Source organism: Phoca vitulina, unplaced genomic scaffold (assembly GCF_004348235.1).
Source record: "Phoca vitulina isolate PV1807 unplaced genomic scaffold, GSC_HSeal_1.0 scaffold22, whole genome shotgun sequence".
Classification (NCBI taxonomy): domain Eukaryota; kingdom Metazoa; phylum Chordata; class Mammalia; order Carnivora; family Phocidae; genus Phoca; species Phoca vitulina.
The window spans coordinates 14,691,739-14,710,680 of NW_022589725.1; the positions used below are offsets into that span (position 1 = coordinate 14,691,739).

The 18,942-nt window shown below is 45.6% G+C and overlaps 1 protein-coding gene across 7 annotated transcripts in view; it reads right to left on the reverse strand.

Annotated features, from left to right (window-relative positions):
• COMMD7 (COMM domain containing 7) overlaps positions 1-18,942 on the reverse strand; it is a 49,895-nt gene that overhangs the window by 18,165 nt on the left and 12,788 nt on the right. For 3 of the 7 annotated variants that reach the window (XM_032419328.1, XM_032419327.1, XM_032419326.1), the window contains exons 4-7: positions 14,597-14,653; positions 14,478-14,515; positions 13,929-14,019; positions 13,559-13,608 (exon numbers count right to left, since the gene is read on the reverse strand). In XM_032419328.1, the coding sequence (XP_032275219.1) occupies positions 13,559-13,608; positions 13,929-14,019; positions 14,478-14,515; positions 14,597-14,653 (236 nt within the window). Of the gene's footprint in view, positions 1-11,150; positions 13,177-13,558; positions 13,609-13,928; positions 14,020-14,477; positions 14,516-14,596; positions 14,654-18,942 lie in introns of those variants that run through there. The other 4 variants (XM_032419325.1, XM_032419324.1, XM_032419323.1 and 1 more) reach the window with 2 other exon arrangements.

Below are 18,942 nucleotides of genomic sequence, written 5' to 3' on the forward strand. Positions count from 1 at the left end.
TCTAATCTCTCACCGTGTCGCCAAGTTGACCAATCAAATGAACATGTCCATTTCATTCACTGTTCTTACCTCTTTTTAACCTTGATTTTTTTTTTTTTTTTTTAGTTTATTTATTTAAGTACTCTTTATACCCAACATGGGACTTGAACTTACAACCCCGAGATCAAGAGTCACATGCTCTTCCAACTGAGCCAGCCAGGCACCACCCCCCTCCCCACCCCCACCCCCAGCCCCGTTCTTATTTGACATTCATGAGAGAGAGAGGCTCAAAGGAGCACTGGAGGGTGGGGGTGGAGCCAGGAGTTTGGAGCCCAGGTACAGGGCTACTCTGCCCCACCCGCTCAGGCAGGCGCCCTGGACAGCAGGGCCCTGTGGATGATGGTATGTTAGAGCATTCTGTAAGACACTCCACAAACTGCTGTTATGCTATTCTCTGTGGCCCCAAGAGTGGCAGAGAGTCAGTCATCAAACACCCACAGCTTCATGAGAAGGGTTTTGAGCTGTGTCTGGTTCACCCTTCTGATCAACCTCTAAGCCACTAAGACACAGACCTACGTTAGAAGCCAAAGCAAATACATCCAAACGATAGGATCGAGGGTTCTGAGCATTGTTCGTACTTGAGAATCACCCCAGGAGCCTGTTAAAAAATGCAGATGCCCCTGGCGCCTGGGTGGCTCAGTTGGTTAAGTATCTGCCTTTGGCTCAGGTCATGATCCCCAGGGTCCTGGGATGGAGTCCTGCATTGGGCTCCCTGCTCAGCGGGGAGTCTGCTTCTCCCTCTGACCCTCCCTGCTGCTCGTGATCTCTCTCTCTCAAATAAATAAATAAAATCTTTTAAAAAAAAAATGCAATGCCCCAATCCCTTCCCATCCCATCCCACGCTAGTTTCACAAGTCTGGGCTGGGGCAAAGCAAACGCCCAGGGGGATTCTGATGCACACCGAAGGCTCGCAGTGTTTCCAAACCCCGGCCATGCACTGGAACTACCTGAGGAGCTTCTGAAAGTACCGCTGCCAGAGATCCTGACTCAAGGGCTGGGGACCTGCCATTGGCATTTTCAAACATTCCTCGAGTGATTCTGTGGTGCCGCCGGCATTAAGAACCAAGGCCTAGATGCTTGTTTTCTAGATTATTCCAGCTGACCCAAGTCAGAGGACCTGGGTCATTTGTGGGAGGTGGATGTTCAGGGTCAAGGTCACCCAACTGCTGTGCCCAGCACTCCTGGGAACACTGAATACTTACTATGGGCTGTGCTGGACCCATCCCCTGCCCTGAGGCCTTCACTCCCACATGAGCTAGGAGAAGGGCAAGACCAGAGGCAGGGCACAGATGCTCCTGTCACTCTCCTGCGTAACACCTGGCCTGACTCCCTTTAGGACCAAGTCCCAAGGCTGGCCTGATAGGATCTGACCCCTTACTATCTTCCCAGCCCAACATTAACACTGGGTCTCTGTCATCTTAAACCGTGTCTAGTTGTGAGGGTCAGGCCCCTTCTCACCTCCCTACGAAGGCAACACTGTTGCCCCCAGCAGTACCGTCACCCCACCTTGCTGGCCTGCCTGGCTCCTGCTGGTGCCTCTCCCCAGTCTAAGTCAGACACGCCCCTTCCGGGCTTAGGGTGTGCCCCACATGCTTCCTCCAGTGGGCATCTGTGACACTGCCCTGGGGTCACTGTCCCTAAAAGCAAAGCTGAGCATTCCCCACATCCAACCCAGGCACGTAGGGGTCTAGGGGAGCAGAGGGTAAGCAGGGGCAAGATGTGGTTTCAGGCTACTTTGGCCAGGTCTTAGAGAACAGACAGCCTCAGGCAGGGCATTCAGAGAAGAGACTATTCTGTACCAACCCAAAAACTAGAAGGTTGCCACAAGAATGGAAACCTATAAATTGGCAGGCTAGGAATTATAAATTACTTTATCACTTGGTTAAAATCCAGACACTGTTGGGCTGCCTGGGTGGCTCAGTCGTTAAGCGTCTGCCTTCGGCTCAGGTCATGATCTCAGGGTCCTGGGATCGAGCCCCTCATCGGGCTCCCTGCTCGGCGGGAAGCCTGCTTCTCCCTCTCCCACTCCCCCTGCTTGTGTTCCCTCTCTCGCTGTGTCTCTGTCAAATAAATAAAATTAAAAAAAAAAAATCCAGACACTGTTGTACCAGCCATGGGCCGTTGGGCAAGCTATTTAACCTCTCTGAACCTCAGTCTCCTCATCTGTACAATGGAGATCATTATAGCTCTAAGGGTTGTTTAAAAGCTGTAAAACAAAACAAAAAAGCTGTAAAACAAGCCAACGTATATAAAGCACTTAAGGCAGTGCCTGGCATAAAGAATCACTTAGTAAATGTGAGCAATTATTATTGTTATTATTACTCATGGAACACCCATGCTGAAAAGGCCTTTAGAGATCACCTAAATGAACTCCTACATTTTACGGTTGGAACTGAGGCAGGAAAGAGGAAGGTCTCACTGGAGCTCTGTCCAGCCCTCGCAAACCCAGAGTAGGACCCAGTCGACAGGGTCCTCTTGCAGGCCACTGGGAAGAGCTGGTGGGGGCTGCCAGGAATCAGCTGATGGGCTGGCAGGATCCCAGCCTGGACTTTCCAATGACTTGGAGCCCAACAGAGTCCCAACATCTTGGCTCTGTTTCCAGCAAAATCGTTGAGCATATTTTAGGATCAGCAAAAACCCACAATGCCTTTGGCTGAGCACTTTTCCTCTTCTTGTTGAAGCCCAGGGGTATTTTCTAGGAAATTGAGTCCATCTGTTTCTGATTCATTTGTACTTAACTCATCACCAAGCTGTTTTGTAAGAGCCCTTTGATGTGAAAGCCGCCTTATCCCATAAGCCTCTGTAAGCCTTTATTTAGTCAACAGTAGGTAAACGGTCTCTCAGAAGAGGCCAGAGGCAGCTTCTTGATCTCCCTCAACACACTGGCCATGGCCAGGAGAAGGGAAAGTGTGGCCCTGGCACTCCCCCTCCTTGGGCCTGTCAGGACCAAGCAACAGCTCCTGTGTCTGCAAGGGGGCCTCCCCAACCACCCAGCGCCTCTCCTCCGGGGCCAGTGCTCCCCCTTGTCCACCATGCGCAGCCTGTCCACATGGATTTACGACTTCCTGTGTGTTGCCTGGGTTTCTCGAACTTCAAGTTCCTCGAAGATGAGAGGCCAGGCCTCCTAATTCACTGTGCCCCTGCCATCCCAGCGCCATGCCTTGTACACAGTTACAGGGACCATTACTTCCAAACCAAAAACCTACGGAAAAGATCTCACAAGCTTTAAGGGCCCCCAAAGGGACAAGGGGGCAGAATATTGAAACTGGGGCTGCCATATACACAGCAAGCAGCTAAAAGAACCATTGATTGAACTGCACACAGTAGAGTATAAAGGGAAGAATCTGCCTCCCCCTCCCTCTGACATCCAGACAAAGCACTCCACAAGTCTCAAATCTGCCCTGTTTCATACAGCAGGAGGAAAAAAAAATTGAAGAACCCCCTAATCCAATAGATGAAACTCTTCACTAAATTCAAGAGTGACTGAGTTATAAGATATTCCTGGAAGAAGCCAAGCAAGGTGTTTTAAGGGCTGTCCCTAAATTTCAAGGCTCCACAACCCATGATCCAGAAGCATCTCTGTCAGAGGTAGACTGTTGGCAGGGTCCCCGTTGTTGGCAGGGTCCCTGTTGGGCTGGTCATCTTCTGTGTTTATTAAAGATGTATTCAGGGGTCTCTCAAAGGCAGGGGATGGTGTATGTAATCCAGTGGTTCTCAAATTGGAGCATATATCACAATCACACCCCGAGGGCTTGTTAAAACACAGATCACTAGGTCCCACCCCAGAATTCCTGACTCAGTAGGTCTAGAGCAGGGTCTTTTTTTTTCTTTTTTTAAGATTTTATTTAATTATTTGAGAGAGAGGACATGAGTTGGGGAAGGAGCAGAGGGAGAAGCAGACTCCCATGGAGCAGGGAGCCCAATGTAGGACTCGATCCCAGGACCCCAGGATCATGACCTGAGCCATCGGCAGATGCTTAACCGACTGAGCCACCCAGTGGCCCTTAGAGCAGGGTCTAAGACTGTATTTCTAGCAAGTTCCCAGGTAATGCTGATGCTATTGGTCTAGGGACCACCTTTGAGAACCACTGGTCTAGCCAGTCCCTCTGTCCTGGGATGAAAATTTTAGGGGAGGGGTGTAGCTACCCAGTGTCAATGGCTCAGTTGGTTAAGCGTCTGCCTTCAGCCCAGGTCATGATCCCAGGGTCCTGGGATCAAGCCCCACATTAGGCTCCCTGCTCAGTGGCAAACCTGCTTCTCCCTCTTCCTTTCCCTCTGTGATCTCTCTTGCTCTCTCTCAAATAGAGAAATAAAATCTTAAAAAAAAAAAAAAAAGGAGGCAGATTTGAACCCTAGTCTGACTCCAAAGCTCAAACTCATTCTACCACATCATCAGGAAGCATTAAAGGCCATGCAAGCTCTGGGAGGCAAAGCACTAAAGCTTCTCTTTCTGTCTTTATCCTCCCTCCCCGCTTTTTTTTTTCTTTCCCTCCTTTCCTTCTTGATTTTATAACAGTAGTGTTACGCTAAAGCTTTTCTGAGTCAAATGTACTGTCAAGATGTTCAGGTTTGGGGGCACCTGGGTGGTTCAGTCAGTTATGTGTCAACTCTTGGTTTTGGCTCAGGTCACGATCTCAGGGTCGTAAGATGGAGCCCCACGTTGGGCTTCACACTCAGCCCGGAGTCTGCTTGTCCCTCTCCCTCCCCCACTCATGCTCATGCTCTCTAAAATAAATAAATAAAATCTTAAAAAGAAAAAAAAAATGTTCAGGGTTGGATCTAGGGGAGTGACAATGAAAAGAAATGGTAAGGAGCTGGTTCCAGAGGGGCCATGGAAGAGAAGTGGGACTACCAGCTAGAAGAATGGAAGACTCCTAGGTTATGGGTCCAGACCAGCCCTGGGGAATCATCATAGCCTTGTTAGGGACAAAGTATCCAGCATTAATTCAGGTAGTTGGTATGAAGGAAGTTCAATTGTTTGGGTTGAAATATTTTTTACAAAAATAATAGGTGTTCTTTGCAATCCGGGGGGCAGGGAAGACGGTTGTTTTGAATTTTCACCATTTTCAGTTCTGTTTGAACATATGATTATGCACCTTTCATGTATTATCTCTACAAATAGAGCACACTAATTTATGTTCATATTGAAAAATTTAGAAACTACAAATAAGAGGGCGCCTGGGTGGCTCAGATGGTTAAGCATCTGCCTTCGGCTCAGGTCCTGATCCCAGGGTCCTGGGATCGAGTCCCACATCAGGCTCCCTGCTCGGAAGGGGGCCTGCTTCTTCCTCTCCCTCTGCTGCTCCCCCTGCTTGTGCTCTTTCGTTCTCTCTGTCAAATAAATAAATAAAATCTTAAAAAAAAAAAATAAGCAAAAGAAAAAATTAAAAACCTGTAATTCTATGTAAACATTTTTTCCAAGAGTAGGTTCACTTTGATCTGTTTTGCAACCTGATTTTTTTGCCTATACATCATGACCATGATCCCTTAGATAATACTGTCTTCTTCAGTGTCAACATCAGTGGCTGTATGCTATCCCATTCTATACCTATACCATAATGTATATAACTGATCCCCTATTGCCTAATTCTAAGTTGTTCTCAATTAGTTGCTATTATAAATTTTAGTTTATTTTTAGACTATTACCTTTTGGTCATCATAGGATCACCCATGGTTCAAGTAAAGCCCAATTTGGAAAAATGTTTAAAGATTCTTCCTACTTTTTCTTTTTTTTTTAAAGATTTTATTTATTTATCTGAGAGAGACACAGCGAGAGAGGGAACACAAGCAGGGGGTGTGGAGAGGGGAGAAGCAGGCCTCCCGCGGAACAGGGAGCCCGATGTGGGGCTCGATCCCAGGACCCTGGGATCATGACCCAAGCTGAAGGCAGACGCTTAACGACTGAGCCACCCAGGCACCCCAGATTCTTCCTACTTTAAAACAGAATAAGAAATAAAATATTATTGGAGTGCCTGGGTGGCTCAGTCAGTTAAGCATCTGCCTTCAGCTCGGGTCATGATCCTAAGGTCCTGGGATCACATCCCACATTGGACTCCCTGCTCAGCGGGGAGTCTGCTCCTCCCTTTCCCCCACCCCGCCCCGCCCCGCCCCCGGCATATGCTCTCTCACTCTCAAATAAATAAATAAAATCTTTAAAAGAAAATATTATTGGAGATGTTTCAGTGGGGGTTAGCTTGTGTAATACTTCCTAGTTTAAGTTCTGTTAAAACCTTTCCAATTTTATGGAATTTTATGGAATGTGGATTATCTCTTAAACAAACAAAAACCCTTTCTAGTTGGGAGTTAGATGACCAAGGCTCCAAATGTCGCCCTGTGACCCCATGCAAGTGTAACCCTTGGTGTATCCTTCTTCTCAGACCTGGTGTAACAACTCCCAACTCTGAGGGTGTCTTGAGCTTCAGATGAGATGATGCCTGTGAAGGAATGAATGCTGGAAACTATCCTACTATTCTTGATTCATAATCATCAATGCGGGAAACAACACATTCCATTGGTCAGCAGTAAATGGACAAAAATAAAACACCTGGATGTATCCATACCATGAAATACAAGCCAGGTGTAAAAAGGAAAAAACTCCTGATGTGTCAGTAACGTAGACGAACCTGAAAAACATTACGCTAAGTGGAAGAAGCAGGGCACAAAAGGGTTCATATTGAATGATTCTATTTACATTCTGGAAAAGGCAAAACATGAAGTCAGCAATCAGGTCAGTGATTGCCTGAACTAGGGGTAAGGGGAACGGACTGCCTATAAAGAACATGGGGGAACTTTTTGGGGTGATGGAAATATTCTATACCTTGACTGTGGTAATGGTTACATGACTATATACATTTATCAAAATTCATTCAGCTGCACACTTATAAAGAGTGAGTTTTTTAAGATTTTGTTTATTTGAGAGAGTGTGAGAGTAAGAGCACAAGTGGGAGGATTGAGCCACCCTGGTGCCCCCAAAATAGTGAGTTTTACTGCATGTAAGTTATGTCTTAATAAACTTGACTCCCCTCAAAACACACACACACACACACATACCTATAGTGTCATCCAAATACAAGGTATCATCCATCAGACATTACCTATAATGCTTTTCACAGAAATTCTGAAATACCTTTGTGAAATATAACAAATGCAAAAAAAATGCAATTCAGAAAAGACCAAATATGCTTCAGGAAGATATCTGTTTTGGGTTATCTGCCTTTTGGGAAGGCCATTTCTACACACTCCAGCAAATCCTCATGTGTGAGGCAGCTGGTCCCACTGAGGAGCAGCTGACCACTTGGGACTGTTTGGGGATTTTCCTTGTCACCACCAGCTTGATTTTGTTTTTGTTTTCTTTTTTAAATCACCAGAGTAAAAAGAAACTGTGTCAGAACCAAACAGTGAATGTTTTCCCCACTCCAACCAGGACAGCCCTTTTTCCTCCAGGGAAAAATACAGGTATTTCTGGTTGATCTTCTCTTGGCTTGACCATTGCCATCTTAATGAACACTATGCTCCAAAAGCAAATAAAATACAAAATAAGAATAACCTGCAGCCAAAAACTAGGTTAACGGACAGCAGATTTCTAAGCAGAATAGGAACAAGAGTGAATCGGTGCAAAGATGAAGTACTCACAGTAAGGAAGACCCTGCTCAAATCCCCCAGCATTTTTTTTTTTTAAGATTTTATTTATTTATTTGACAGAGAGAGACACAGTGAAAGTGGGAACACAAGCAGGGGGAGTGAGAGAGGGAGAAGCAGGCTTCCCGCTGAGCAGGGAGCCCAATGCAGGGCTCGATCCCAGGACCCTGGGATCATGACCTGAGCCGAAGGCAGACGCGTAACAACTGAGCCACCCAGGCGCCCCAAATCCCACAGCATTGCCACAAAATCCCTACCTAACAGTCTACAGGCCCTGATCAATGCCCCTGATTTCAATAGATTTTATTTGTGACAAGATCCCAATACAACAAAGCAACTGGAGGAGTTCCTGGAGTTCATAATGAAATCTGAATTAGAGCAAATGGGAGTGAGGATATACTCTCCACTTGCATGGAAATAGAGGTGCTGAAAAGACAAAACTGTCAGTTACCCGTGCACACAGCTTATCTCCCCACTCCCATAGGAACCAGCGGAGCTCTGGCCCACAGGAGGCGCTCCAAGAGCGTCCTTGGAATCACGGAGCAAGGAGGTCGGCGGCTGGTCGAAGATGGCCCTTGGAAGATGGGGGCCCAGCCTGGCTGGCTGCCTTATATCTACGATCTCTGTTAAAACTAACCAACAATCTAACTTCCCCAGATTTACTCTTCTAAAGCTAGGTAGGTTCATTAACAGTTCTGCCATGGAGGATCTACACATAGGCTCATTTCATTTCAACTGACGGGACCTGTGACCAGGTGGGGGTGCGGGGGAGTGGAGCTGACTGTTAGGGTTACTGAGCTGAAAAACAAGTCTTATCGGGAAGCTCACAGGCTGGTGCGGAAGAGAATCCTGGAAACAAATAATGATAATAATTTGATCATGAATAGCTCACCGTTAGTTGAGCAGGCAGTGATCTGCCCAATAGCCCTGTGAGGCAAGAACTATACCCATTTCACAAAGGAGGATACTAAGGTTCTGAGAAGTCGGGAGCTTGCCTGAGGTCACACCGTTGGAAAGCCGAGGAGCTAGGGATGGAACCAAGCATTCTGACTTGAGCCTACATGCCTGGCTTCTGTTGCAGATGTATTAACAAAGACCAGATATCTCCTTATTATGGCCTGGACATGTCAGGAGAGGCCCTCAGAGGTGCCCTGGCTGCTACATCACGAAGCATGGGCAAGCACTGTAGGCCCAAGGGGAGAAGAGGCAGATGGCCTCATGGCTTGGCAGCTGTCAGCAGTCTGGTAGGACCAGACACTCCTGTATAGGATACATGCCAAGACGCAAGGCAGATGGAGGGGTAGAAGGTATAAGCAGGGCCAGACTGTGGGGGTTGGGTGTGCTGAGAGATTTGGGCTTTACCCTGGATACCATGCAGAGTCATGTGTTTGGATCTGTCTGCTGACATGAGACTTGCCCATACAAGGCTCACACAGGAAACAGATCAGATTGCAGAAGCTATGAGGCTGAAGACTGGGGTGGGACCATCAGGAAGCCGCTGTTGTGATCCAGGCGGGGCAGGGAGGCCTCAATTGGGCAGGGCAAGGAGCTCCTTGGTCAGACTCTGTCCAGTGGCCAGCTGGGTGCAACTCTTATGGATTATCCTGAGATCAGCACTGGATGGCGTGCCAGGCTGAATCCATTTCAGGTCTCTCAGAATATCCCTTCTGAACTAAAGCAGGATACCCATGGCTCACAGGGTAGCACTGACCTCTGGCCAGAGCCCAGTTTGTCTCTAGGATTCCATTTCCCTATATATAATATGAGTGGATGTAACTAGATTGCATTTTGGGTGTCTTCCTGTTCTGACATTGTGAATTCTTTTTACCTTAGAGCTTCATGGTGGGCACGAGGCCCTCAGAAACCTCACAGATACATTTGGACACTATCCAAAGGCACCAATTTGCTCTTTGTAAGATTAATTTGGTAATCCTGCATAAATTGAAACAATCTCTATGTAAGTCAGTTGGGCACTGTGTTAGTTAAGGTTGTGTAACTGACTGGCCTGCTATGTCCAAATATTTGGTCAAACATTATTCTGAATGTTTCTGTGAAAGTGATATTTTGGGGAATGAGACTAATATTTAAATTGGTGGGGACACCTGGGTGGCTCAGTCAGTTGAGTGGCTGCCTTCGGCTCAGGTCGTGGTCCTGGGGTCCTGGGGTCAAGTCCGGCATTGGGCTCCATGCTCAGTGGGGAGCCTGCTTCTCCCTCTCCCTCTGCCCCTCCTCTCTCGCCCCTGCTCGTGCTGGCTCTCTCTCTGACAAATAAAAATCTTAAAAAAAAATTTAGGGGCGCCTGGGTGGCTCAGTCATTATGCATCTGCCTTCGGCTCAGGTCATGATCCCAGGGTCCTGGGATCGAGCCCCACATCGGGCTCCCTGCTCAGCGGGAAGCCTGCTTCTCCCTCTCCCACTCCCCCTGCTTGTGTTCCTGCTCTCGCTATCTCTCTCTCTGTCAAATAAAAAAAATAAATCTTAAAAAAAAAATTTAAATTGGTGAAACTTTATATCAGAATAAAACAGATTCCCTCCATAAATGTGGGTGGGCCTCATCCAATTAGTTGAAGATCTTAATAGAACAAAGACTGATTCCCCTACCTCCCCGAGCAAGAAGAAATTCTAGTGGACTGCCTTTGGACCCAACTCTTTCCTGGGTCTCCAGCCTGACAGCCTTTCCTGCAGATTTTATTTATTTATTAATTTAAGTTTATTTTTTTTAGTAATCTCTACACCCAATGTGGGGCTTGAACTCATGACCTGGAGATCAAGAGTTGCATGCTCTTTTGACTGAGCCAGCCAGGCACCCCTATCCTTCAGTTTTGTTTTGTTTTGTTTTTAAGATTTTACTTATTGATTTGAAAGAAAAAGCATGCATGCCCGTGTGTGTGCGAGCAGGGGGAGGGGCTGAGAGAGAGGGAGAGGGAGAGAATCCTCAAGCCAATTCCCTGTTGAGCGCAGTCTGCTAGATCTCATGACCCTGAAATCATGACCTGAGCTGAAATCAAGAGTTGGACACTTAACCGACTGAGCCACCCAGGCGCCCTAATTCTGCAGATTTTTGATTTACCAAGTCTCCACGATCATGTGAGCCCATCCTTGAAAATCAATCAATCTCTCTATGGTTCTGTGAATATGCTACAGCCACAGGAAAGAATGTACTTTTATGTACTCATATGGAAAGTTCTCCAAGATATATTAAGGATAGTATATACAGTGTATAATTATCTGTGTAAACACCAAAAAGAGTGTAAAAATTTAAATTCCTATTGCTTATATGTGGGGGGAAAACCCTCTGGAAGGATATTTAAGAAACAAATAGCAGGGGTTATCTGTTGGAAGAGGGCAGTAGGGAAACCGAGTAAATGGGAGGTAAAGTAGAAGGATCTTTTTGCTTTATTCCTTTTTATATTCTGATAAATGCACATATTCTTTGACCCAGCAATTCCACACCCATATATTTACTTTATAAATATACTTCCACACATGCAAAATGACATACATACAAAAATATTCAAATGCAGCATCATTTATATGAGAAAAAGAATAGAACCAACCTAAACACCTACCAGTAGGAAACCAGTTAAAAAAAATCATCCATCTGAAGAAACATGGTGCATCTGTTACAAAGAATGAGGCTGCTCTGTTTTTTTGTTAGTTTTTCCCTTTCTCTGTTCAGATGTGGAATGATTTCCAAGTGAAGTAGGAAAAAAGCAAGACACAGGATGCTGTGTGTACACTATGCCACCACTTGTGTGGGAAGAAAATCAAACTCCATGCCTATGCACCTGCAAATGCAAAAATATGTCTGGAAGAACATAGACTATAATGGTGGTTACCTGGGGAAAGGAACTAGGTAACTGGGGAATGGGGGTGAGAAGGAATTACTTTACAATGTACCTTTTGAACCATGGGCATGTATTATCTATTCAAAATTTTAAAAAAATTCCTGAGGAGAAATCACATGCTAGGTGGGGGCCTAAAGTCATCAGAACACGAAGCACTCATGCTTTTCATGATGTTTTTAACCCGAGTCTCCCCTGAACTGCTCTTACAAATTCCACCTTTGGACTACAGCTAATTTCACTGAAGACTCAGGGCCGTCAACAAAACCAGGAAAATAACTGTTGAAGATTAGAGCACTAGCGCTCTGCAAGGCAGATGACTCTTTCATCCATGCATAGAGACAACTGGATTCAGACCTTTTCTTTAGAACCTTTTTTTTATTCATCATCTAACCAACAGAGAAGGTCAGCCTGAACCAAAACAAGCTAAAATAGCCTCATTACAACACAACAGGGCACAACCGGAAATGAGGACAGAGGTTGGCCTCAGTTCTTTTCAGAGCAGACCAAGCAAGTATTTATACACAGGTGCCCCATTAAAAACTGATTAGCAATGCACCACCACCACCACAAATGCAGAGTGTGTAGCAAAATCGCTGGGGGCTCCCCACATGTGTCAGCCATAAATAAGCCCTTGCTTTTTTGAGGGGAGGGTGATCAGCGTGCATCTTGAGTGATGGCACCATCTGTTTACTCTGGAACTTTGATGGGGAGGTAACCATTTACTTCCTCCCCTGAATTTGAGATGCAGTAATAGCCTGTCTGAATACCTAAAAAGTGTCCTGGGAGATAGGTGCTGGAGGTTCTCTTAACAAAGAATTCACAGAGTAATTGTATAGGGCTCTTTAAGTACTTAATCCCGTTGTTTTCCAGAAACCTTTGCACCTGGGCTCCCAAGAAGTAAGCAGGGCCCTTATCAGCACCCCACAGGCCTGTGAGTGAGGTGCCTCTCAGAGCAGCCACCCATGGAAGAGAAGGGGGCAGGGAAGGGGCCAGAAATCAGCTCAAACACTCCATGCTGGTTCTGACTCGCTCCATCTCGTGCAGGAAGCTGTAGAACTGAGGCAAGGTTAATTCTGGGGAGAGAAAATTCAGCTTCAGGTAAATGTTTCCAACTCCACAGAATCATCCAAGAAAATGAATTTCCACCCAGAGATTTTTTTTTTTTCTTTTTTGACTTAGTACATCTAAGCAGCTCTTGATGGGTAATTGACCATAATAAAGAACTGAGAGCCTTGAACACAGAAAGGTTCTTGGCTCCATACAAAAGTAGAGAATTTAAAAATGGCATAACTCCACAGCACAAAGAGATGAAAGGGCATTATTCAGGATGTTCAGCACGACTTTTGCAGCAAGAGCTGCTTGCTCTTCAATCTTTGCCGTCCCTTCTCCCTGCGCTTTCCTTTTTTTCAAAGAGGCTCTTCAACTGTGGGGTCTCCAACCTGCTGATGGCTTATTATTTATGAGGAGAGGCAGTGGAATGGCTACTCCACAGCTCAGGTATGACTTTTTTTCTAGAAGAAATTATCTGTGGTGCTTCATAAGCCCACTGACCGAGGAGAACATGGAAAAAGTGAAAAGGCTCAAATAGGAATTCAGACTCACCTATGTACAAATTTTCAGTTTGATTTCCTTTCTTAACCACCAACTTTAACTGATTTAAAAAAACACAAAGGAAATAAAAGTTTAAATTAAAATGATGACAACAGGGCAAAGAAATTCTTGAAATCCTTAACACTAAAACATCGAAGCACCCAGCTTCTGACTTGAGAGTCAAACAGGAACAATCTGGATCCACGATCACCAAAAACTTCTAACAATTCTCATGACTACAGAACAATCAAGCTTTTAAGAAAAATATCCGGATCCTATTAATCTGAGAGTCGGTGTGTTAGTGACCACGTTTTTGGCTGACAACACTTCTCTGAAGTACACAAGGCACTCCAGTGAACAGCCACTTAAAAAAATCCAATGTCGATTTAATAATTTTTAACCAAGTCAAAAATCTACCCATTTTCACAGATCAGGAGACTTACTTGTAAAAAAATACTTCCCACTTTCTCCAGTTCACTGCTCCCAGATGTTACTGTGACACAAAAGAGAAAAGTAGTAAGTGATGGGTTGACAATGGACCTACTCTGAACACCCCCATCTTGCAGGCTGTCCAGCAGAAGCCGTATAGGGACGAGTATGAGGACAGCAAAACGTGCTCTTCAGGAAGTCAACTTACTGAGAGCCATGGATGGAAACAGCTGCCAAATGCCAGCGCCAATATGGAGAAGCAGCTGCTGGCCCCAACAGTCGGTGAGGACCGAGGACATGTCCTCCCCATGGAAACTATCTGAAAGCCTCTGCAACCCCACCCTACATCCCCCACATGATCTGGGACTGGCTCTAACTAGTTACCTCCAAATTTCCACTCCATATCTATAAGCTGGTTAATCATCAGAGTCTGTCCTATGGCCCATCGAGCAAGGGTGGGAGCACTCTGTTTCCACTGAAATAAAACCAAAGAGCCAAAGTCATAACAATGGGGAAAAAGCCCCCTCTTCATTCTGCCCCCAACACAGCAATGCTTAGTATTTATACAGACCAGGGGAAGACTGCAGAACCAAGGGCCCAGACTATATGTACAGATCTGGGATACAGGGGCAGTAAAGAGGGGCAGAAGACGATATAAGTGTTTTCTTTCATTCCAAGATTTAGTCCCAGTTTGGGACAAAAACTGCATGACAATTAAAGTCCGTCAAATCAGATGCAAAACATTAGAGATGCACTAAATACTGCCGTTTAAACACTGTATGTATGTATGTCATTTGCATGAAAGCCATTAAGCTGGGGAAATGACACAGAATGATTGATGGTTTTTCCTTAGTCGACATTTCTCATTTGTTTCTTTTCATGAAATAAAAGCAAACAAACTTAATTAACCTTGATTAAGCGGAATTATGATACCTTTTCGGAAAAGTAAGTGGCTTTCTCCTCACTAAGACCTGTAAGAGAAGAGAAAGAGACTTTAACATAATAAAGAGCCGCCAGGCCCGTCACCCTGAGCAACCTTGGCAATGACCTACCAAGAGTTATGAAATCGGCCTGGACCTGATCTGCTGTGAGACTCTTCTTCAAGGCACCTGGGAAATGGGAGAAATCAGTTAAAAAGGGCGTATCAGTTAATCAATTGGCAGTAATTATCAACAGACACAACCGATATGAGAGAGGACAAAGGGGATACACAAAAGACATGGCTAGCTCCAGGAAAATCTCAATCCAGCTGTGGAAAAAAGGCACATAGGAAGCAACTGGAGAATGGGACAGCATGCTTTGTTTCTTGTACAACACAAGCGTTGACCCCTCTAGAAACTGTGAAAGAAGTTAGAGAACAAGAATGACTTTATGGACTTGGGCCTGGGGGTACCTGATGCGCGGAAAGAATAAGGCCACGGATTCCTGGAGCCAAGTCGGGGAGCTCAATGTCAGGCTGGGCATAAGGGCAATAGCCTAGAGCTGCACTGTGCAATACAGAACCACTAAAGATGTGGGGTTATTTAAATTTTATTTATTTTTCTCCTAGCACCCCCTTAAATTTTAATTAAAATTAAACAAAATTTAAAACTCTGTCCCTTAGTTGCACTCTTTCAAGTCCTCAATGGCCACATGGCTCTGGTGGCCACGGTACTGGACAGTATAGATCAGAGACCATTTCCATCTATTTAGATAGTTCTTTTTTTTTTTAAGATTTTATTTATTTATTTGAGAGAGAGAGAATGAGAGAGAGAGAGAGAGAGAAAGCACATGAGAGGTGGGAGGGTCAGAGGGAGAAGCAGACTCCCTGCTGAGCAGGGAGCCCGATGTGGGACTCGATCCTGAGACTCCAGGATCATGACCTGAGCCGAAGGCAGTTGCTTAACCAATTGAGCCACCCAGGCGCCCCTATTTAGACAGTTCTATTGGACAGAGCTGCCATAGAAAATCAGCTCTCTGGAGGTAAACGAAGATGGACTAACAGCTGGCCTCTACGATTCACAAGTCACTTCCAAAGGGGCCCGGCAAAGTTTCCCCTCACAAGCCCTGAGAGCACTCCCCTGTGGGGGCTGCTTTGTTCTGCTTGCGAGGTCCAATTCCTGAGAACAAAGTGTTGCCAGCAATCTGGGCTTCTAAATGTTTAACCTCCGGCTATAGCCTAGAGTCACAATTTGGCAACCGCTTTAAAATTTTCCACTTCTTAGTCTTCCAGAAGATGACCAATTAAAGAATAAGGGGACATCCACCACCATCCAGAGAGGGCCCTGGAGTAATACCCTAAGCCCAACTCCCCACCCCCAGCTCACTCCTGAAAAACAATCCTAGAGGCTGTTTGTCCCCTGCAAAATAAACCATGTAAACAAAGGGAGGAAATCTTTTATCGCCAAAATCAGACTGAGCAAGGAAGCCATAGGGAAATAAAAAAGGCAAGACACCAGGGAACCTTGGCCATAAAGGCCCTCCAAGACGGCCACTTCCTAGCCAATTCAATTAATTCGTAACTACCACATGCACAGCTCCTTAGTGTATATCTAGCTCAAATCCAGTATTTTGCTTGATGATCCCAAAGTACTCTGAAGTGGAGATTACTACTGAAACCTTTAATTTACCAGGAAACTGAAGATCAGAAAGATTAAGCTTTTGGGAAGAAAATCTGGCAAAGCCACATAGTCAACAACTGCACTGTCAAGGAGTCCCCTAACAGATATGCTCCAGAGAGCACACTGAAATATACGTGCAAAGCTCTTTAGCAATGTCAGGAGTGAAGATAAAATGTCAGAAACAGTGCCCAGGTTTTGGTGCATCCACACAGCAGCCTGGGTGCCAAGGTGATTTTGTTAAAACTTGAGTCAGTCAGACCATGTCTCTGCCCTGCTCAAAACCCTCTAATAGCTCCGGTTTCACTCACAATAAAATCCAGAGCTCTTACAACGCCCTAAAGGACTGGCCACCTCTAGAACCCCTAAGCTCTTCTCTCCCTCGCTTCCTCAGCTTTTCCTGTAATATGCCGGGCAGGTTCCTACTTCCTGGTATTTGCCCTTGCAATTCCCTCTGCTGGGGACGCTCTTTCCCAAATCTGCACGGGTCCCTTCCCTCATGTCCTTCCAGCTCCTCCTTGAATCTCACCTCCAAGAGGACCCCTGGCTACTCTAATTCAAGGGGAGCTGCTCTTCACTGGTACCCTTCTACTGCTGTACTTTTCTGCGATGCATTCTTAACCACCCAACTTCACGTGACACGTTTATTGTTGGTTTTTCCACTAGAGTATCAGTTTGATGAGAAAAAGGACTTGGTCTGTTTTGTTCATTGTTGTGTCCCAAGCCATACTTTAAAAAATATATTTACATCATGCGAGGCTTCAAGCCCTTGATTAATTAATTAGTCTTTCTTTTTATTAATTAATCAAGATAGAATTGACTCCGCACTCAGTGGGGAGTCTGCCTCAGGCTTCTCTCTCTTCCTCTACCCCTCCCCTCCACCTCCCCCAATCCAGCGTGCAGGCTCTCTCTCTCAAATAAATAAGCAAATCTTAAAAAAAAGAGGGAGAGATACAATTGACATATAACATCGTGTAAGTTTAAGGTGTACAACCTGTTGATCTGATACATTTATATATGGCAATATGACTGGCACTACAGCATTAACTAATACCTCTATCACATCACATAATTATCATCTCCTTTCTGTGCTGAGAACCTTTAAGATCTTTTTTTTTTTAAGATTTTTATTTATTTTTATTTGAGAGAGAGAGCTAGAGCATAAGCAAGAAGAGGAGGCAGAGGGAGAGAGAGAAGCAGACTCTCCACTGAGCAGGGAGCCCTACTCGGGGCTCGATCCCAGGACCCTGAGATCATGACCTGAGCTGAAGGTAGACGCTTAACCGACTGAGCCACCCAGGCACCCCCAGAACCTTTAAGATCTAAGCTCTTACTGGGACACCTGGGTGGCTCAGTCTGTTAAGTGTCTGCCTTTGGCTCAGGTCATGATCCCAGGGTCCTGGGATCAAGCCCCACGTTGAGCCCTGCATCGAGCTCCTGCTTGGTGGGGAGTCTGCCTCTCCCTCTGCCTCTCCCCCAGTTCATGCTCTCTCTCACTCTCTCTCAAATAAATAAATAAAATCTTTAAAAAGATCTAAGCTCTTAGCAGTTTTAAAGTTTATAATACAGTATTGTTGATTATAGCTCTTAACTTCTTTTTCAGCTTTCTCCTTTGGTGATTCCTTTGTCCTAAGCACATGACAGACCTGAAGCCTTGACTCTATGTCAGATGGAAGAAAATTATAAATCCAGGGCTTGAGTCCCCAGAACATGCCACTTAGGGAAATTTGAGAATGTCCTTCTTTAAACACAGATAACCATCTGAGATGGTTTATAAAGTCCTTGAGCACCAATTTTCACCGAACAGTTGCCTTAGGCAAACCCTTATTGCCATCAAACACTATGGGGGACAAGACAAAGGTGTATGTCCAGGGTGAGGGTTCTACTTTTGCCAGGGAACAGTTGGAAAACTAGTGTATTGTTCTTCTAGTCAAAAATCTACATAAACTTATTCAGTGTAATAAGGGAAGCCCAAGGAACAGAACTAAGCATTGGTTAAAACTCCAGGAGAAGGAAGCAGATGGGAGAGAGTAAGGCACGTTCAGCCAGTGATTACTGACCCTGAAGGCTGACCAGCTGAATCCACTTCTCTGAGGCTCATGGAAAGACAGAAGTCATAGTCACTGTATGTGCATTTACTGAGGACCTGCTCGGTGCCAGCACTATGCTAGCTGCCGGGAAACATCAATGACCCACACAGACAACGTCTGCCCTTGTGAGGCTTACATTCTATTGGGAAGCAAAAGACCACAACAATAATGTAACAAGTAAGGAAGCCATATAGAGTATGACTGAAAAGTGCCACAGAGAAAAGTAATAAATACAGCGGGTGAGGCTGGGAGTCCTGGGGAACTTAGCTCAATAGTTGTTTAAAAATCATGTGTGATGGGGCGCCTGGGTGGCTCAGTTGGTTAAGTGACTGCCTTCGGTTCAGGTCATGATCCTGGAGTCCCGGGATCAAGTCCCGCATCGGGCTCCCTGCTGAGCAGGTAGTCTGCTTCTCCCTCTGACCCTCCCCTCTCTCATGTTCGCGCTCTCTCTCACTCATTCTCTCTCTCTCAAATAAAATCTTAAAAAAAAAAAAAATCATGTGTGAGGGGCGCCTGGGTGGCTCAGACATTAAGCGTCTGCCTTCGGCTCAGGTCATGATCCCAGGGTCCTGGGATCGAGCCCCGAGTAGGGCTCCCTGCTCAGCAGCAAGCCTGCTTCTCCCTCTCCCACTCCCCCTGCTTGTGTTCCTGCTCTCGCTGTCTCTGTCAAATAATAAAATCTTAAAAAAAAAAAAAGTACCATTTGTGACT